The 19588-nt window shown below is 41.0% G+C and overlaps 1 protein-coding gene across 3 annotated transcripts in view; it reads left to right on the top strand.

The window, feature by feature from the left end:
* LOC115132655 (AMP deaminase 2-like) overlaps positions 1 to 16605 on the top strand; it is a 47931-nt gene extending 31326 nt beyond the window's left edge. For all 3 annotated transcript variants that reach the window (XM_065015661.1, XM_065015663.1, XM_065015662.1), the window contains exons 2-10: positions 3106 to 3230; positions 3385 to 3515; positions 7891 to 7959; positions 8751 to 8862; positions 9084 to 9270; positions 12309 to 12456; positions 13061 to 13150; positions 14728 to 14857; positions 16378 to 16605. In XM_065015661.1, coding sequence (XP_064871733.1) covers positions 3106 to 3230; positions 3385 to 3515; positions 7891 to 7959; positions 8751 to 8862; positions 9084 to 9270; positions 12309 to 12456; positions 13061 to 13150; positions 14728 to 14857; positions 16378 to 16590 — 1205 coding nt within the window. In that variant the 3' untranslated portion in view covers positions 16591 to 16605. The remainder of the gene's footprint in view (positions 1 to 3105; positions 3231 to 3384; positions 3516 to 7890; positions 7960 to 8750; positions 8863 to 9083; positions 9271 to 12308; positions 12457 to 13060; positions 13151 to 14727; positions 14858 to 16377) is intronic.
* Positions 16606 to 19588: the final 2983 nt, after the last annotated feature.

Below are 19588 nucleotides of genomic sequence, written 5' to 3'. Positions count from 1 at the left end.
GATTTTAACAAGGCTAATCTGAAAACAAGACTCCCTAAATTTTATCAGCATATCGATTGCGCAACCAGGGCTGGAAAAACCTTGGATCACTGCTATTCTAACTTCCGCGACGCATATAAGGCCCTGCCCCGCCCTCCTTTCGGAAAAGCTGACCACGACTCCATTTTGTTGATCCCTGCCTACAGACATAAACTAAAACAAGAAGCTCCCGCGCTGAGGTCTGTTCAACGCTGGTCCGACCAATCTGATTCCACACTCCAAGACTGCTTCCATCACGTGGACTGGGATATGTTTCGTACTGCGTCAGACAACAACATTGACGAATACGCTGATTCGGTGAGCGAGTTCATTAGAACGTGCGTTGAAGATGTCGTTCCCATAGCAACGATTAAAACATTCCCAAACCAGAAACCGTGGATTGATGGCAGCATTCGCGTGAAACTGAAAGCCTGAACCACTGCCTTTAATCAGGGCAAGGTGACCAGAAACATGACCGAATACGAACAGTGTAACTATTCCCTCCGCAAGGCAATCAAACAAGCTAAGCGTCAGTATAGAGACAAAGTAGAATCTCAATTCAACGGCTCAGACACAAGAGGTATGTGGCAGGGTCTACAGTCAATCACGGCTTACAAAAAGAAAACCAGCCCAGTCACGGACCAGGATGTCTTGCTCCCAGGCAGACTAAATTACTTTTTTGCCCGCTTTGAGGACAATACAGTGCCACTGACACGGCCCGCAACTAAAACATGCAGACTCTCCTTCACTGCAGCCGACGTGAGGAAAACATTTAAACGTGTCAACCCTCGCAAGGCTGCAGGCCCAGACGGCATCCCCAGCCGCGCCCTCAGAGCATGCGCAGACCAGCTGGCTGGTGTGTTTACGGACATATTCAATCAATCCCTATCCCAGTCTGTTCTTCCCTCATGCTTCAAGAGGGCCACCATTGTTCCTGTTCCCAAGAAAGCTAAGGTAACTGAGCTAAACGACTACCGCCCCGTAGCACTCACTTCCGTCATCATGAAGTGCTTTGAGAGACTAGTCAAGGACCATATCACCTCCACCCTACCTGACACCCTAGACCCACTCCAATTTGCTTACCGCCCAAATAGGTCCACAGACGATGCAATCTCAACCACACTGCACACTACCCTAACCCATCTGGACAAGAGGAATACCTATGTGAGAATGCTGTTCATCGACTACAGCTCTGCATTTAACGCCATAGTGCCCTCCAAGCTCGTCATCAAGCTCGAGACCCTGGGTCTCGACCCCGCCCTGTGCAACTGGGTACTGGACTTCCTGATGGGCTGCCCCCAGGTGGTGAGGGTAGGCAACAACATTTCCACCCCGCTGATCCTCAACACTGGGGCCCCACAAGGGTGCGTTCTGAGCCCTCTCCTGTACTCCCTGTTCACCCACGACTGCATGGCCACGCACGTCTCCAACTCAATCATCAAGTTTGCGGACGACACAACAGTGGTAGGCTTGATTACCAACAACGACGAGACGGCCTACAGGGAGGAGGTGAGGGCCCTCGGAGTGTGGTGTCAGGAAAATAACCTCACACTCAACGTCAACAAAACTAAGGAGATGATTGTGGACTTCAGGAAACAGCAGAGGGAACACCCCCCTATCCACATTGATGGGACAGTAGTGGAGAGGGTAGTAAGTTTTAAGTTCCTCGGCGTACACATCACAGACAAACTGAATTGGTCCACCCACACAGACAGCATCGTGAAGAAGGCGCAGCAGCGCCTCTTCAACCTCAATTCGGCTTGTCACCAAAAGCACTCACAAACTTCTACAGATGCACAATCGAGAGCATCCTGTCGGGCTGTATCACCGCCTGGTACGGCAACTACTCCACCCTCAACCGTAAGGCTCTCCAGAGGGTAGTGAGGTCTGCACAACGCATCACCGGGGGCAAACTACCTGCCCTCCAGGACACCTACACCACCCGATGTCACAGGAAGGCCATAAAGATCATCAAGGACAACAACCACCCGAGCCACTGCCTGTTCACCCCGCTATCATCCAGAAGGCGAGGTCAGTACAGGTGCATCAAAGCTGGGACCGAGAGACTGAAAAACAGCTTCTATCTCAAGGCCATCAGACTGTTAAACAGCCACCACTAATATTGAGTGGCTGCTGCCAACACACTGACTCAACTCCAGCCACTTTAATAATGGTAATTGATGGGAAATGATGTAAAATATATCACTAGCCTCTTAAGTCGACCCGACACGCACGCATCTAGCCATCTGGAAATGCAAATGCGCTAAGCTAAATGCTAATAGCACTCATTAAAACTCAAACGTTCATTAAAACACACATGCAGGGTACTGAATTAAAGCTACACTCGTTGTGAATCCAGCCAACAAGTCAGATTTTTAAAATGCTTTTCGGCGAAAGCATGAGAAGCTATTATCTGATAGCATGCAACACCCCGAAATACCCGAAGGGGATGTAAACAAAATAATTAGCATAGCCGGCGCTACACAAAACGCAGAAATAAAATATAAAACATTCATTACCTTTGACGATCTTCTTTGTTGGCACTCCTAGATGTCCCATAAACATCACTATTGGGTCTTTTTTTCGATTAAATCGGTCCATATATACCCTAAATATCGATCTATGGAAAGTGTGTGATCAAGGAAAAAACAGCTTTCAGACCTCCAGCACTGGGCTGGGTTACTGTTTTGGCTCTGCTCTGTATATTGTCCTGACCGTCGTCAGGCTGAGAGTAACAAGCGTATGTGGCTTCTGTGCCTTCCGGGTTTATGAACTGTGGAGTAGGCTAAGCTTAGTAAAAAGGGGAAAGAAACCTGATCTTGGAAACATCTGATTTGGCACGGTGCAGATCGGCATAACAATCTTCTTCCTCTCTCTCTTTATCACTCTCTATCTCTCTCTGTCCTTCCTTCCTTCCTTCCTTCCTTCCTTCCTTCCTTTCTTTCTTTCTTTCTTTCTTTCTTTCTTTCTTTCTTTCTTTCTTTCTTTCTTTCTTTCTTCCTTCCTTCCTTCTGTTCTTTCTTTCTTTCTTTCTTTCTTTCTTTCTTTCTTTCTTTCTTTCTTTCTTTCATCTCTCTCTCTCTCTAGTTGACCGCCGAGGTGCCCGCCACTTCCTGACTTCCCAGCATTCTTTGCCAGGGATCCCCGTGGTGCTGAAACAGACAATTGACCTACGCACCTCCATGGACGGCAAGTACAAAGAAATTGCTGAGGTAAGTGAGATAGAAAGAATGGAATTTGTGATCATTTAACAATACAATTCCAGCCACACAGGTGGATAAATTGAATTGAAAACCGTTAATAACAAAAATGTAACTTATTTCCAAACAAGCTCTAAACAAGCTACTCTCTCTGTTCTCCATGTAGGAGCTGTTCTCTCGCAGCTTAGCAGAGTGTGATATGCTCAGCGCCCCTTATGAGTTCCCTGAGGACAGTCCCATAGAACAGCTGGAGGAGAGACGACAACGATTAGAGAGACAGATCAGCCAGGATGTCAAGTAAGAGAGGGAGGGAGGGAGACAGAGAGGAAGGGCGGGGGAGGGATGGAGACAGAGAGGAAGGTTGGGGGAGGGAGGGAGGGAGGGAGAGAGGAAGGGAGGGAGAGAGACAGAGAGGAAGGGCGGGGGGGAGGGAGAGGGAGGGAGACAGAGAGGAAGAGAAGAGAGGACAAACACCTGCCTGGAGGTGACAGCATTCCCTCCCACATATGCCCCCCTAGGCACAACTATGACAACATAACCAACAAAAACGGGTCACAACTCCTGCAGCTCTGTCGCACGCTGGGTATGCACATAGTCAATGGTAGGCTTCGAGGGGACTCCTATGGTAGGTACACATATAGCTCATCTCTTGTCAGTAGTACTGTAGACTACTTTATCACTGACCTCAACCCAGAGTCTCTCAGAGCGTTCACAGTCAGCCCACTGGCACCCCTATCAGACCACAGCAAAATCACAGTCTACTTAAACAGAGCAATACTCAATCATGAGGCATCAAAGCCAAAGGAACTGAGTAACATTAAGAAATGCTATAGATGGAAGGAATGCAGTTTGGAAACCTACCAAAAAACAATTAGGCAACAACAAATTCAATCCCTTTTAGACAATTTCCTGGGTAAAACGTTCCACTGTAATAGTGAAGGTGTAAACTTGGCAGTAGAAAATCTTAACAGTGTATTTGACCTCTCAGCTTCCCTATCAAATCTAAAAATCTCAAATAGAAAACAAAGAAAATAAAGGTCAGAACGTGACAGTACCCCCCCCCCAAAGGTGCAGACTCCGGCCGCAAAACCTTAACCTATAGGGGAGGGTCTGGGTGGGCGTCTGTCCGCGGTGGCGGCTCTGGCTTATTGTCTGCTTCCATGGCCTCCTAACCATGGCGACCCCTCTAAATGACCCCACTGGACTGAGGGGCAGCTCGGGACAGAGGGGCGGAAGCTCGGGACAGAGGGGCGGAAGCTCGGGACAGAGGGGCGGAAGCTCGGGACAGAGGGGCGGAAGCTCGGGACAGAGGGGCGGAAGCTCGGGACAGAGGGGCGGAAGCTCTGGACAGAGGGGCGGAAGCTCTTGGCCGAGGGGCTCTGGCGGCTCTGGGCCGACTGGCGGCACTGGCGGCCCCTGGCTGACTGGCGGCACTGGCGGCCCCTGGCTGACTGGCGGCCCCTTGCAGACTGGCGGCCCCTTGCAGACTGGCGGCACAGGCGGCCCCTTGCAGACTGGCGGCACAGGCGGCCCCTTGCAGACTGGCGGCGCTGGGCAGACGGGTGGCTCAGGCGGCGCTGGGCAGACGGGTGGCTCAGGCGGCGCTGGGCAGACGGGTGATTCAGGCGGCGCTGGGCAGATGGGTAGCTCAGATGGCACTGGGAAGACGGGAAGCTCCGGCAACGCTGGGCAGACGGGAAGCTCCGGCAACGCTGGAGAGGAAGGCTCTGATAGCGCTGGACTGAGTAGCTCTGGCGCCTCTGGACTGAGGGGCGGGAGCTCTGGTAGCGCCGAACAGGCGGGAGACTCCGGCTGCGCTGGAGAGGAGGAAGGCTCTGGCAGCGCTGGAGAGGCGGGAGCCTCTGTAAGGATGAGCCGGAGAGACAGCCTGGTGCGGGGGGCTGTCACTGGAGGGCTGGTGCGTGGAGGTGGTGACGGATAGACCGGACCCTGCAGGCGCACTGGAGCTCTTGAGCACCAAGCCTGCCCAACCTTACCCGGTTGAATGGTCCCGGTGGCCCTGCCAGTGCGGCCAGGTGGAATAGCCCGCACTGGGCTATGCAGGCGAACCGGGGACACCGTGCGCAAGGCTGGTGCCATGTAAGCCGGCCCAAGGAGACGCACTGGAGACCAGATGCGTAGAGCCGGCTTCATGGCACTTGGCTCGATGCCCACTCTAGCCCGGCCGATACGCGGAGCTGGAATGTACCGCACCGGGCTATGCACCCGCACTGGGGACACCGTGCGCTTCACAGCATAACACGGTGCCTGCCTGGTCTCTCCAGCCCCCCGGTAAGCACAGGAAGTTGGCGCAGGTCTCCTACCTGGCTTCACCACACTTCCTGTGTGCCACCCCCAAGAAATTTTTGGGGCTGACTCTCGGGCTTCCATCCACGCCGCCGTGCTGCCTCCTCATACCAGCGCCTCTCCGCCTTCGCTGCCTCCAGCTCTTCTTTGGGGCGGCGATATTCTCCAGGCTGTGCCCAGGGTCCTTTACCTTCCAATCTTCCGTTGTCCATATACATGTTGATGCTTTTGCTGGCTTACCACGATGCATCCTGTCTGTGGTGGGTGATTCTGAGGGTTTTCCTGTGGTGTGAAGACCAAAATGTGCGTGTATATTGATTCATTTTTAAAAAAAGATGTGAACACTAGGGGGCATAAATGTGCGAAAACCTAAACAGTCCTATCTGGTGCAAACACAGAGACAGGAACAATTACCCCCACACAGTGAAACCCAGGCTACCTAAGTATGATTCTCAATCAGAGACAACTAATGACACCTGCCTCTGATTGAGAACCATACTAGGCCGAAACATAGAAATACCCCAAAACATAGAAAAACAAACATAGACTGCCCACCCAACTCACGCCCTGACCATACTAAATACCAAACAAAGGAAATAAAGGTCCGTGTCTCCCTCAATTTGGCATGAGGGTCCTATACAAACTGATCTCTGTCTACATTATAAAATCCTACACAAACAACCGGTTAAAATTGGCCCATTTCTTCCTTCGTGGGGTGAGACTGCATCTTAAGCCCTCCCTCCTCGCCCTAGAAAACCTTCCTCACCCTCTGTCTCCATCCCTCCTAGTGCTTCTGTCACCAACCAGGGAGGGCCTACAGCAGCACCTAGATCTTATGCACAGATTCTGTCAGACCTGGGCCCTGACAGTAAATCTCAGTGAGACCAAAATAATGGTGTTCCAAAAAAGGTCCAGTCACCAGGACCACAAATACAAATTCCATCTAGACACTGTTGCCCTAGAGCACACAAAAAACTATACATACCTTGGCCTAAACATCAGCGCCACAGGTAACTTCCACAAAGCTGTGAATGATCTGAGAGACAAGGCAAGAAGGGCATTCTATGCCATCAAAAGGAACATACATTTCAACATACCAATTAGGATTTGGCTAAAAATACTTGAATCAGTCATAGAGCCCATTGCCCTTTATGGTTGTGAGGTCTGGGGTCCGCTCACCAACCAAGACTTCACAAAATGGGACAAACACCAAATTGAGACTCTGCATGCAGAATTCTGCAAAAATATCCTCCGTGTACAACGTAGAACACCTAATAATGCATGCAGAGCAGAATTAGGCCGATACCCACTAATTATCAAAATCCAGAAAAGAGACGTTAAATTCTATAACCACCTAAAAGGAAGCGATTCCCAAACCTTCCATAACAAAGCCATCACCTACAGAGAGATGAACCTGGAGAAGAGTCCCCTAAGCAAGCTGGTCCTGGGGCTCTGTTCACAAACACAAACACACTCTACAGAGCCCCAGGACAGCAGCACAATTAGACCCAACCAAATCATGAGAAAACAAAAAGAGAATTACTTGACACATTGAAAAGAATTAACAAAAAAACAGAGCAAACTAGAATGCTATTTGGCCCTAAACAGAGAGTACACAGCGGCAGAATACCTGACCACTGTGACTGACCCAAAATTAAAGAAAGCTTTGACTATGTACAGACTCAGTGAGCATAGCCTTGCTATTGAGAAAGGCCGCCGAAGGCAGACATGGCTCTCAAGAGAAGACAGGCTATGTGCTCACTGCCCACAAAATGAGGTGGAAACTGAGCTGCACTTCCTAACCTCCTGCCCAATGTATGACCATATTAGAGAGACATATTTCCCTCAGATTACACAGATCCACAAAGAATTCGAAAACAAATACAATTTTGATAAACTCCCATATCTACTGGGTGAAATTCCACATTGTGCCATCACAGCAGCAAGATTTGTGACCTGTTGCCATGAGAAAAGGACAACCAGTGAAGAACAAACACCATTGTAAATACAACCCATATTTATGCTTATTTATTTTATCTTGTGTACTTTAACCATTTGTACATTGTTAAAACACTGTATATATATAACATGACATTTGTAATGTCTTTATTGTTTTGAAACTTCTGTATGTGTAATGTTTACTGTTAATTTTTATTGTTTATTTCACTTTATATATTCACTTTATATGTTATCTACCTCACTTGCTTTGGCAATGTTAACACATGTTTCCCATGCCAATAAAGCCCTTGAATTGAATTGAATTGAGAAAGGGGAGAGAGAATTAGTAGTCAGCAACAAGTCATCATGGATCCCAATGGGATCATGTTGAAGTCTCTAAAAAAGCTTTTCATTATGTCTTCTACAGGTTTGAGCCAAATATCCTTCTGCGAGCCAAACAGGAGCTAATGAAGACTGACAGCGCTACTGACCTAGAGTGAGTACAGTAAGGATACTCACATTAGCTCTGCTAGCTACTGACCTAGAGTGAGTACAGTAAGGAGACTCACATTAGCTCCTTTAGCTACTAACCTAGAGTGAGTACAGTAAGGATACTCACATTAGCTCTGCTAGCTACTGACCTAGAGTGAGTACAGTAAGGAGACTCACATTAGCTCCTTTAGCTACTGACCTAGAGTGAGTACAGTAAGGATACTCACATTAGCTCTGCTAGCTACTGACCTAGAGTGAGTACAGTAAGGAGACTCACATTAGCTCCTTTAGCTACTGACCTAGAGTGAGTACAGTAAGGATACTCACATTAGCTCTGCTAGCTACTGACCTAGAGTGAGTACAGTAAGGAGACCCACATTAGCTCCTTTAGCTACTGACCTAGAGCGAGTACAGTAAGGAGACTCGCATTAACTCCGCTAGCTAATGCATTGGCTTTAGCTCAGCAGGCTAACAGAGTCTTGTGGCATGCAGGGTACCCTGGTCGGTCACATATAGTCTATCTCTCATACAGTTTACAGTCTAGGTTTTAGCTCAGCTGGCTAACACAGTCTTGTCTATGAACCGTTTCTCTTCCCCTATCACCCTCATATTCAACTCTGGTCCTCGGAGACAGTCCATAGTTTTTTTTCTTCATTCTAGCCCTCTAATCAGGGGATGATTTAGACCTGGGACATCAGGTGGGCGCAATTAATTATCAGGTAGAATAGAAATGCAGTGGTCTCCAGACCTCGTGGGGTAACATTTGAATACACCTGGCCTATCGTCTTGTGTTAGATACCTGAAGGAGCAGAGCCAGGCATTCATGGACCTGTACCCCAAGGAGAAAGAACGGGAAGGAGAGAAGGAGTACCAGCGGGTCACCATCTCTGGAGAGGAGAAATGTGGGGTAGGTCACAGAAATATCCCCCCCCAAAAAAACCTCCATACCATATCCTGCTGTAGGGCCTTTGAGCAAGGCACTTAGCTAACCTCTAAAAACTGTTCCAGTGGCAGCTCATGGGTGTGGGTTGAAAAGGAAAAAGATGATTGAAAAATTACAATGTAAAATAAAGTATTATAAGGTCCAATGGCTAACCTGTGCCCTCTCTCCCCGCCCCCTCTCTCCAGGTTCCCTTCACAGACCTGCTGGATGCTGCTAAGTGTGTAGTGAAGGCCTTGTTCATCAGGGAGAAGTACATCGGCCTGTCCATGCAGAGCTTCTGTCGGACAACAGCCAGATACCTGGAGGAGCTCAGTGACAGACCTCTAGATATGGGCATATACGAGGAGATCCCGGAGACCTCTGTTACTGCAGGTAGAGAAGACAGACAGAGAAACACAGACAGACAGACAGGCGGACAGACACACAGGGAAACACAGACAGACAGGCAGACAGACAGGCAGACAGGCACGCAGAGTAACACAGGCAGACAGACAGGCACACAGGCACGCAGAGTAACACAGGCAGACAGACAGGCACACAGGCACGCTCACAACACCTAGCGCAGACTGTCACACAGTGTACAGACCAGTGGGAGAATTATCCCCATTGACATACAGTGTGGACATCGGCATGGCGATGGCATTCCAACCCATCTGCAGGGATTAGAACCATAGCAAGAAGAAGAAGAAGTTCTGTGTCTGACGGACTAATAACTTTCATTATATTATATACTGAACTAAAATATATATATACGCAACATGTAAAGTGTTGGTCCCATGTTTTCATGAGCTGAAATAAAAGATCCCCGAAATGTTCCATACGCACAAAAAAAAACAGATTTCTCTAAAATGTTGTGCACAAATTTGTTTACATCCCTGTTAGTGAGCGTTTCACCTTTGCCAAGATAATAAATTCACCTGACAGGTGTGGCATATCAAGGAGATGATTAAACAACATGATCATTGCACAGGTGCACCTTGTGCTGGGGCCATTGAAAGGCCACTCTAAAATGTACAGTTTTGTCACACAACACAATGCCACAGGTGTCTCAAATTTTGAGGGAGCGTGCAATTGGCATGCTGACTGCAGGAATGTCCAACAGAGCTTTTGCCAGAGAATGTAATGTTCATTTCTCTACCATAAGCCGCCTCCAACGTCATTTTAGAGAATTTGGCAGTACATCCAACAGGCATCACAACCGCAGACCACGTGTAACCATGCCAGCCCAGGACCTCCACATCCGGCTTCTTCATCTGTGGGATCATCTGAGGCGGGGGAAGGGGGAGTATTGTTGTCTGTAATAAAGCCCTTTTGTGGGGGGAAACAAATTCTAATTGGCTGATCCTGGCTCACCAGTGGGTGGACCTGCCTCCCAATTGGGTGATCCTATGGCCACCCATGGCTGTACCCCTGCCCAGTCATGTGAAATCCATACATTAGGTCCTAATGAATTTATTTTAATTGATTTCCTTCTATGAACTGTAACTCAGTAAAATCTTTGAAATTGTTGCATGTTGCATTTTACAGTTGAAATCGGAAGTTTACATAAATTTAGGTTGGAGTCATTAAAACTAGTTTTTCAACCACTCCAAAAATTTTGCAAGCCGATTAGGACATCTACTTTGTTTACAGACATATTATTTCACTTGTAATTCACTGTATCACAATTCCAGTGGGTCAGAAGTTTACATATACTAAGTTGACTGTGCCTTTAAACAGCTTGGAAAATTCCAGAAAATTATATCATGGCTTTGGAAGCTTTTTGACATTATTTGAGTCAATTGGAGGTGTACCTGTGGATGTATTTCAAGGCCTACCTTCAAACTCACTGCCTCTTTGCTTCACATCATGGGAAATTCTAAAGAAATCAGCCAAGACCTCAGATTTTTGTTGTAGACTTCCACAAGTCTGGTTCATCCTTGGGAGCAATTTCCAAACGCCTGAAGGTACCACGTTCACCTGTACAAACAATAGTGCGCAAGTATAAACACCATAGGACCACGCAGCCGTCATCCCGCTCAGGAAGGAGACACATTCTGTCACCTAGAGATGAACGTACTATGTTGCGAAAAGTGCAAATCAATCCCAGAACAACAGCAAAGGACATTATGAAGATGCTGGAGGACACAGGTACAAAAGTATCTATATCCACAGTAAAACGAGTCCTATATCGACATAACCTGAAAGGCCACTCAGCAAGGAAGAAGGCACTGCACCAAAACCGCCCTAAAAAAACAGACTACGGTTTGCAACTGCACATGGGGACAGAGATCGTACTTTTGGGAGACATGTCCTCTGGTCTGATGAAACAAAAATAGAACTGTTTGGCCATAATGACCATCGTTATGTTTGGAGGAAAAAGGGGGATGATTGCAAGCCGAAGAACACCATCCCAACTGTCAAGCACGGGGGTGACAGCATCATGTCGTGGTGGTGCTTTGCTGCAGGAGGGACTGGTGCACTTCACAAAATAGATGGCATCATGAAGAAAGAAAATGTTGTGGCTATATTGAGGCAACATCTCAAGACATGTCAAGAAGTAACTGTTGCACTTCACAAAATAGATGGCATCATGAGGTAGGAAAATGATGTGGATATATTGAAGCAATATCTCAAGACATCAGTCACGAAGTTAAAGCTTGGTCGCAAATGGGTCTTCCAAATGAACAATGACCCCAAGCATACTTCCAAAGTTGTATGTAAACTTCTGACTTCAACTGTATATTTTTGTTCAGTATATTCTTTCTACTCTACTCTATTCTATTTGATTCTATTCTATTTAACTATATTCTATTTGATTATATTATATTGTACTCTATTCTATTTGATTATTTTCTTTTGAATTAGATTCTATTTGATTGTATTCTATTGTACTCTATTCTATTTGATTCTATTCTATTTGATTCTATTATTTTGTACTATATTCCATTTTATTCTATTCTATTGTACTTTATTCTATTTGATTATTTTCTATTTAATTATTTTCTTTTTGATTCTGTTCTATTTAATTATATTTTATTTTATTCTATTCTATTGTACTATATTATTTTTGATTCTATTCTATTGTACTCTGTTCTATTTGATTCTATTCAATTCTATTCTATTTGATTCTATTCTATTGCACTCTATTCTATTTTATAATATTCTATTTAATTATATTCTAATTGATTCTATTCTATTGAATTACATTCTTTTTGATTCTATTCTATTGTACTATATTCTATTTGATTCTGTTCTATTGTATTCTATTATATTTAAATTATATTCTATTGTACTATATTCTATTTGATTCTATTCTATTGTACTATATTCTATTTGATTCTATTCTATTGTAGTTTATTCTATTTGATTATTTTCTATTGAATTCTATTATTTTTGATTCCATTCTATTGTACTCTATTGTATTCTAGATTTAGACCAGACGGTCCATCCTCCCGTCTCCACCACTCACCCTTACGAGAACCAGGAACCTGCCTGTATGCCTCCTGATATAGGCTATGGCTGCAAGATGGTAAACGGTGTCGTCCACATCTACACTAATAAGGACACAATGGAGAAGTGAGACATTGGTTTCTTCCATTAAATCTTTCTCCCACTTGAATTGCTTTGGTAACACTTCACTTAAAACCTGCAGGTGTAAATAATTATATTCTGCTGTAATACGTTATAAAACTTGTCATCAGCATGTAGCAAGGCCGATTTTTATTTTTTTAATTAATAATAATTAATAATAATTTGATTATTGAATTCACATATGAATCGGAGAATTTACATTGAATTAAATGTTTATTTAACTTTTTGTTTTAACTTTTTGAATTGGAATTTAATTGAAATTGTAAACACATTTTAATCTTTGGAATTTAATTTAATTGGAATATATGGTATTTCCCAGTTAATGGATTTAATGCACATTGCATACAAAATTGACTGTAGGATTTGTTTTGAATCCTTTCAACCTGTATTCCTTTATTTCCAGGATAGCTAGGCTATCTGAACAGTGACATAATCAGCCGGAAAGCCTGTGGGAACTGAATTCAAAGTGGAATTTGTCAAATTGTTGGAAATAATAATGATTTGGGAATTGAATTCTTGGAATTGACCCATGGCATGTACAGTAGATCATCTTATAATGTCCCTTTTAAAACATGCACTGTGATGTCAGGAGCACAGAGTTGGAGCTTCCTTATCCAGACCTACAGGACTACATCAATGACATGAACGTCATGATGGCTCTCATCATCAACGGACCTGTGTGAGTACTGTACACAGACAGACTCTGTCTTTTATTGATTTACTTATGTACTGTGTTTTGTTCTCTTGTACACTTTTATTCTTTGTTTGTTTTTTTGTCTTTAATGTGTCACTGTAAAGTATTGTTAATGTATTGTTTCACTGTAAACTATTTGGTAATGTGTTGTGTCACTGTAAAGTGTTGTTGATGTATTGTTTCACTGTAAAGTGTTGGTAATGTATTGTTTCACTGTAAAGTGTTGTTAATGTATTGTTTCACTGTAAAGTGTCGTTGATGTTTTGTTTCACTGTAAAGTGTTGTTCATGTATTGTTTCACTGTAAAGTGTTGTTCATGTATTGTTTCACTGTAAAGTGTTGTTGATGTATTGTTTCACTGTAAAGTGTTGGTATTGTTTTCACTGTAAAGTGTTGTTAAAGTGTGTTGTTGATGTATTGTTTCACTGTAAAGTGTTGTTGATGTATTGTTTCACTGTAAAGTGTTGTTAATGTATTGTTTCATTGTAAAGTGTTGTTAATGTATTGTTCCACTGTAAAGTATTCATCATGTATTGTTCCACTGTAAAGTATTCATCATGTATTGTTCCACTGTAAAGTATTCATCATGTATTGTTCCACTGTAAAGTATTCATCATGTATTGTTTCACTGTAAAAGTATTCATCATGTATTGTTCCACTGTAAAAGTATTCATCATGTATTGTTCCACTGTAAAGTATTGGTCATGTATTGTTCCACTGTAAAGTATTGGTCATGTATTGTTCCACTGTAAAGTATTCATCATGTATTGTTCCACTGTAAAGTATTGGTCATGTATTGTTCCACTGTAAAGTATTCATCATGTATTGTTCCACTGTAAAAGTATTCATCATGTATTGTTTCACTGTAAAGTATTGGTCATGTATTGTTCCACTGTAAAGTATTCATCATGTATTGTTCCACTGTAAAGTATTGGTCATGTATTGTTCCACTGTAAAAGTATTCATCATGTATTGTTTCACTGTAAAGTGTTGTTCATGTATTGTTTCACTGTAAAGTGTTGTTCATGTATTGTTTCACTGTAAAGTGTTGTTGATGTATTGTTTCACTGTAAAGTGTTGTTGATGTATTGTTTCACTGTAAAGTGTTGTTAATGTATTGTTTCATTGTAAAGTGTTGTTAATGTATTGTTCCACTGTAAAGTATTCATCATGTATTGTTCCACTGTAAAGTATTCATCATGTATTGTTTCACTGTAAAAGTATTCATCATGTATTGTTTCACTGTAAAGTATTGGTCATGTATTGTTCCACTGTAAAGTATTGGTCATGTATTGTTCCACTGTAAAGTATTGGTCATGTATTGTTCCACTGTAAAAGTATTCATCATGTATTGTTTCACTGTAAAGTATTGGTCATGTATTGTTCCACTGTAAAGTATTCATCATGTATTGTTCCACTGTAAAGTATTGGTCATGTATTGTTCCACTGTAAAAGTATTCATCATGTATTGTTTCACTGTAAAGTGTATAGAGATTTTTTTATGGACCTATAGGCATAACGTATGATTTTATTTGACACAATGTGCTTATTCACTACCACAGGAAGTCGTTCTGTTACCGTCGGTTACAGTACCTGAGTTCTAAGTTCCAGATGCACATCTTGCTGAATGAGATGAAGGAGCTGGCAGCTCAGAAGAAAGTCCCTCATAGAGACTTCTACAACATACGCAAGGTAAGTCCCACGTAACCCTAAGTCTAACCCTAAATTTAACCCTAATTCTAACCCTAAACTTAACCCTAAGTCTAACCCTAAACGTAACCCTAAGTCTAACCCTAAACTTAACCCTAAGTCTAACCCTAAACTTAACCCTAAGTCTAACCCTAAACTTAACCCTAAGTCTAACCCTAAACCTAACCCTAAATCTAACCCTAAATTTAACCCTAAATCTAACCCTAATCTAACCCTAAACTTAACCCTAAGTCTAACCTTAAACTTAACCCTAAATCTAACCCTAAACTTAACCCTAAATCTAACCCTAAACCTGTAACACCAAGAAGTCTGCAATATAAGTTTATCAAAGAGAATTCTCCAATGTATGCAAGGTCCCTCTTAACTCTAAAGCTAACCCTAAACCTAACCCTAACCCTGAAACACTGGAATGTCTGCAACATATGCAAGGTCCCACCCTCTTAACCCTAAACCTAACCCTAACCCTGAAACACTGGAATGTCTGCAACATATGCAAGGTCCCACCCTCTTAACCCTAAACCTAACCCTAACCCTGAAACACTGGAATGTCTGCAACATATGCAAGGTGAGCATATCACTAATCACTGACTGTGTCTAATGTGGTTTAACCTCATCCCCATGCTCAATTGCTATCACCAGCTGAAGACCAGATTCATTTAGCCTTATTGCAGAGGTTAGGTTATTCTCTGAGGTTAGGTCTACTTCTGATGGTACCGTATGCTCCTGGGGAATATTAATCAGAGCAGGAAGGAAGAAACCTTGAATGGAACCACTCTCCTCAGAGCAGGAAGGAAGAAACCTTGAATGGAACGACTCTCCTCAGAGCAGGAAAGAAGAAACCTTGAATGGAACCACTCTCCTCAGAGCAGGAATTAAGAAACCTTGAATGGAACCACTCTCCTCAGAGCAGGAAGGAAGAAACTTTGAATGGAACAACTCTCCTCAGAGCAGGAAGGAAGAAACCTTGAATGGAACCACTCTCCTCAGAGCAGGAAGGAAGAAACCTTGAATGGAACCACTCTCATCAGAGCAGGAAGGAAGAAACCTTGAATGGAACCACTCTCCTCAGAGCAGGAAGGAAGAAACCTTGAATGGAACCACTCTCCTCAGAGCAGGAAGGAAGAAACCTTGAATGGAACCACTCTCCTCAGAGCAGGAAGGAAGAAACCTTGAATGGAACCACTCTCCTCAGAGCAGGAAGGAAGAAACCTTGAATGGAACCACTCTCCTCAGAGCAGGAAGGAAGAAACCTTGAATGGAACCACTCTCATCAGAGCAGGAAGGAAGAAACCTTGAATGGAACCACTCTCCTCAGAGCAGGAAGGAAGAAACCTTGAATGGAACCACTCTCCTCAGAGCAGGAAGGAAGAAACCTTGAATGGAACCACTCTCCTCAGAGCAGGAAGGAAGATACCTTGACTGTAACCACGCCCATCCTCTGGTTGCATCATGATAAAATGCCCTAATCCATCTTCTATGTCTGTGATTCCTTGTAAACCCAGGTGGATACCCATATCCACGCCGCATCCTGTATGAACCAGAAACACCTGCTGAGGTTTATCAAGAGGGCCATGAAGAAGTATCCAGGGGAGATTGTCCATGTGGAGAGAGGCAAGGGACAGACGCTCATGGAGGTGTTCCAAACCATGAACCTCACAGCCTTCGACCTGAGTGTGGACACACTGGATATGCACGCTGTAAGTGGTGGTGGGTGAGGGCAACATGGTCTCCGGGTAATTCGTATTATTATGTACGTAAATAGGTGGACTTCATTTAGTATGATATATAATGTTACATTAGGTTGCATTATGAATGGAATTGTGGTTGTACAGTGTCACACCAATTACAGGATGTATATTCGTACCCGGTCGTACAATTGCATACAAGATGGATGAAATGACTTATCGTACATCTTGGAGGATGTACAGTACTATACGTCTTTCTCTGAGACCAGGTTGCTTGTTGCACTATAACAACAAAGGAGAACTATGGGAAATTTACGTTGGCAGTTAGGGGAACTAACAACAAAGGTTAGGATCATTTACTAGTAGTAGGTATCAAACATATATAATATAAACTAGACTAGTAGTAGGTATCAAACATATATAATATAAACTAGACTAGTAGTAGGTATCAAACATATATAATATAAACTAGTAGTAGGTATCATACATATATAATATAAACTAAACTAGTAGTAGGTATCAAACATATATAATATAAACTAGTAGTAGGTATCATACATATATAATATAAACTAGTAGTAGGTATCATACATATATAATATAAACTAGTAGTAGGTATCATACATATATAATATAAACTAGTAGTAGGTATCATACATATATAATATAAACTAGTAGTAGGTATCAAACATATATAAAATAAACTAGTAGTAGGTATCATACATATATAATATAAACTAGACTAGTAGTAGGTATCATACATATATAATATAAACTAGACTAGTAGTAGGTATCATACATATATAATATAAACTAGTAGTAGGTATCAACATATATAATATAAACTAGTAGTAGGTATCATACATATATAATATAAACTAGTAGTAGGTATCATACATATATAATATAAACTAGTAGTAGGTATCATACATATATAATATAAACTAGTAGTAGGTATCATACATATATAATATAACTAACTAGTAGGTATCAACATATATAATATAAACTAGTAGTAGGTATCATACATATATAATATAAACTAGTAGTAGGTATCATACATATATAATATAAACTAGACTAGTAGTAGGTATCATACATATATAATATAAACTAGTAGTAGGTATCATACATATATAATATAAACTAGACTAGTACTAGGTATCATACATATATAATATAAACTAGTAGTAGGTATCATACATATATAATATAAACTAGTAGTAGGTATCATACATATATAATATAAACTAGACTAGTAGTAGGTATCATACATATATAATATAAACTAGTAGTAGGTATCATACATATATAATATAAACTAGACTAGTAGTAGGTATCATACATATATAATATAAACTAGACTAGTAGTAGGTATCATACATATATCATATAATATAAACTAGTAGTAGGTATCATACATATATAATATAAACTAGTAGTAGGTATCATACATATATAATATAAACTAGACTAGTAGTAGGTATCATACATATATAATATAAACTAGTAGTAGGTATCATACATATATAATATAAACTAGTAGTAGGTATCAACATATATAATATAAACTAGTAGTAGGTATCATACATATATAATATAAACTGGACTAGTAGTAGGTATCATACATATATAATATAAACTAGTAGTAGGTATCATACATATATAATATAAACTGGACTAGTAGTAGGTATCATACATATATAATATAAACTAGTAGTAGGTATCATACATATATAATATAAACTAGTAGTAGGTATCATACATATATAATATAAACTAGACTAGTAGTAGGTATCATACATATATAATATAAACTAGACTAGTAGTAGGTATCATACATATATAATATAAACTAGACTAGTAGTAGGTATCATACATATATAATATAAACTAGTAGTAGGTATCAACATATATAATATAAACTAGTAGTAGGTATCATACATATATAATATAAACTAGACTAGTAGTAGGTATCATACATATATAATATAAACTAGTAGTAGGTATCATACATATATAATATAAACTAGTAGTAGGTATCAACATATATAATATAAACTAGTAGTAGGTATCAACATATATAATATAAACTAGACTAGTAGTAGGTATCATACATATATAATATAAACTAGTACTAGGTATCATACATATATAATATAAACTAGTAGTAGGTATCATACATATATAATATAAACTAGACTAGTAGTAGGTATCATACATATATCATATAATATAAACTAGTAGTAGGTATCATACATATATAATATAAACTAGTAGTAGGTATCATACATATATAATATAAACTAGACTAGTAGTAGGTATCATACATATATAATATAAACTAGTAGTAGGTATCAACATATATAATATAAACTAGACTAGTAGTAGGTATCATACATATATAATATAAACTAGTAGTAGGTATCATACATATATAATATAAACTAGACTAGTAGTAGGTATCATACATATATAATATAAACTAGTAGTAGGTATCATACATATATAATATAAATATAAATATAATATAAACTAGACTAGTAGTAGGTATCATACATATATAATATAAACTAGTAGTAGTAGGTATCATACATATATAATATAAACTAGTAGTAGGTATACATATATAATATAAATACATATATAATATAAACTAAACTAGTAGTAGGTATCATACATATATAATATAAACTAGACTAGTAGTAGGTATCATACATATATAATATAAACTAGACTAGTAGTAGGTATCATACATATATAATATAAACTAGACTAGTAGTAGGTATCATACATATATAATATAAACTAGTAGTAGGTATCATACATATATAATATAAACTAGTAGTAGGTATCATACATATATAATATAAACTAGTAGTAGGTATCATACATATATAATATAAACTAGACTAGTAGTAGGTATCATACATATATAATATAAACTAGTAGTAGGTATCATACATATATAATATAAACTAGTAGTAGGTATCATACATATATAATATAAACTAGACTAGTAGTAGGA

This window comes from Oncorhynchus nerka, unplaced genomic scaffold (assembly GCF_034236695.1).
Source record: "Oncorhynchus nerka isolate Pitt River unplaced genomic scaffold, Oner_Uvic_2.0 unplaced_scaffold_1356, whole genome shotgun sequence".
NCBI classification, from domain to species: Eukaryota; Metazoa; Chordata; class Actinopteri; order Salmoniformes; family Salmonidae; genus Oncorhynchus; species Oncorhynchus nerka.
This window is presented reverse-complemented; position numbering and strand designations above follow the sequence as displayed.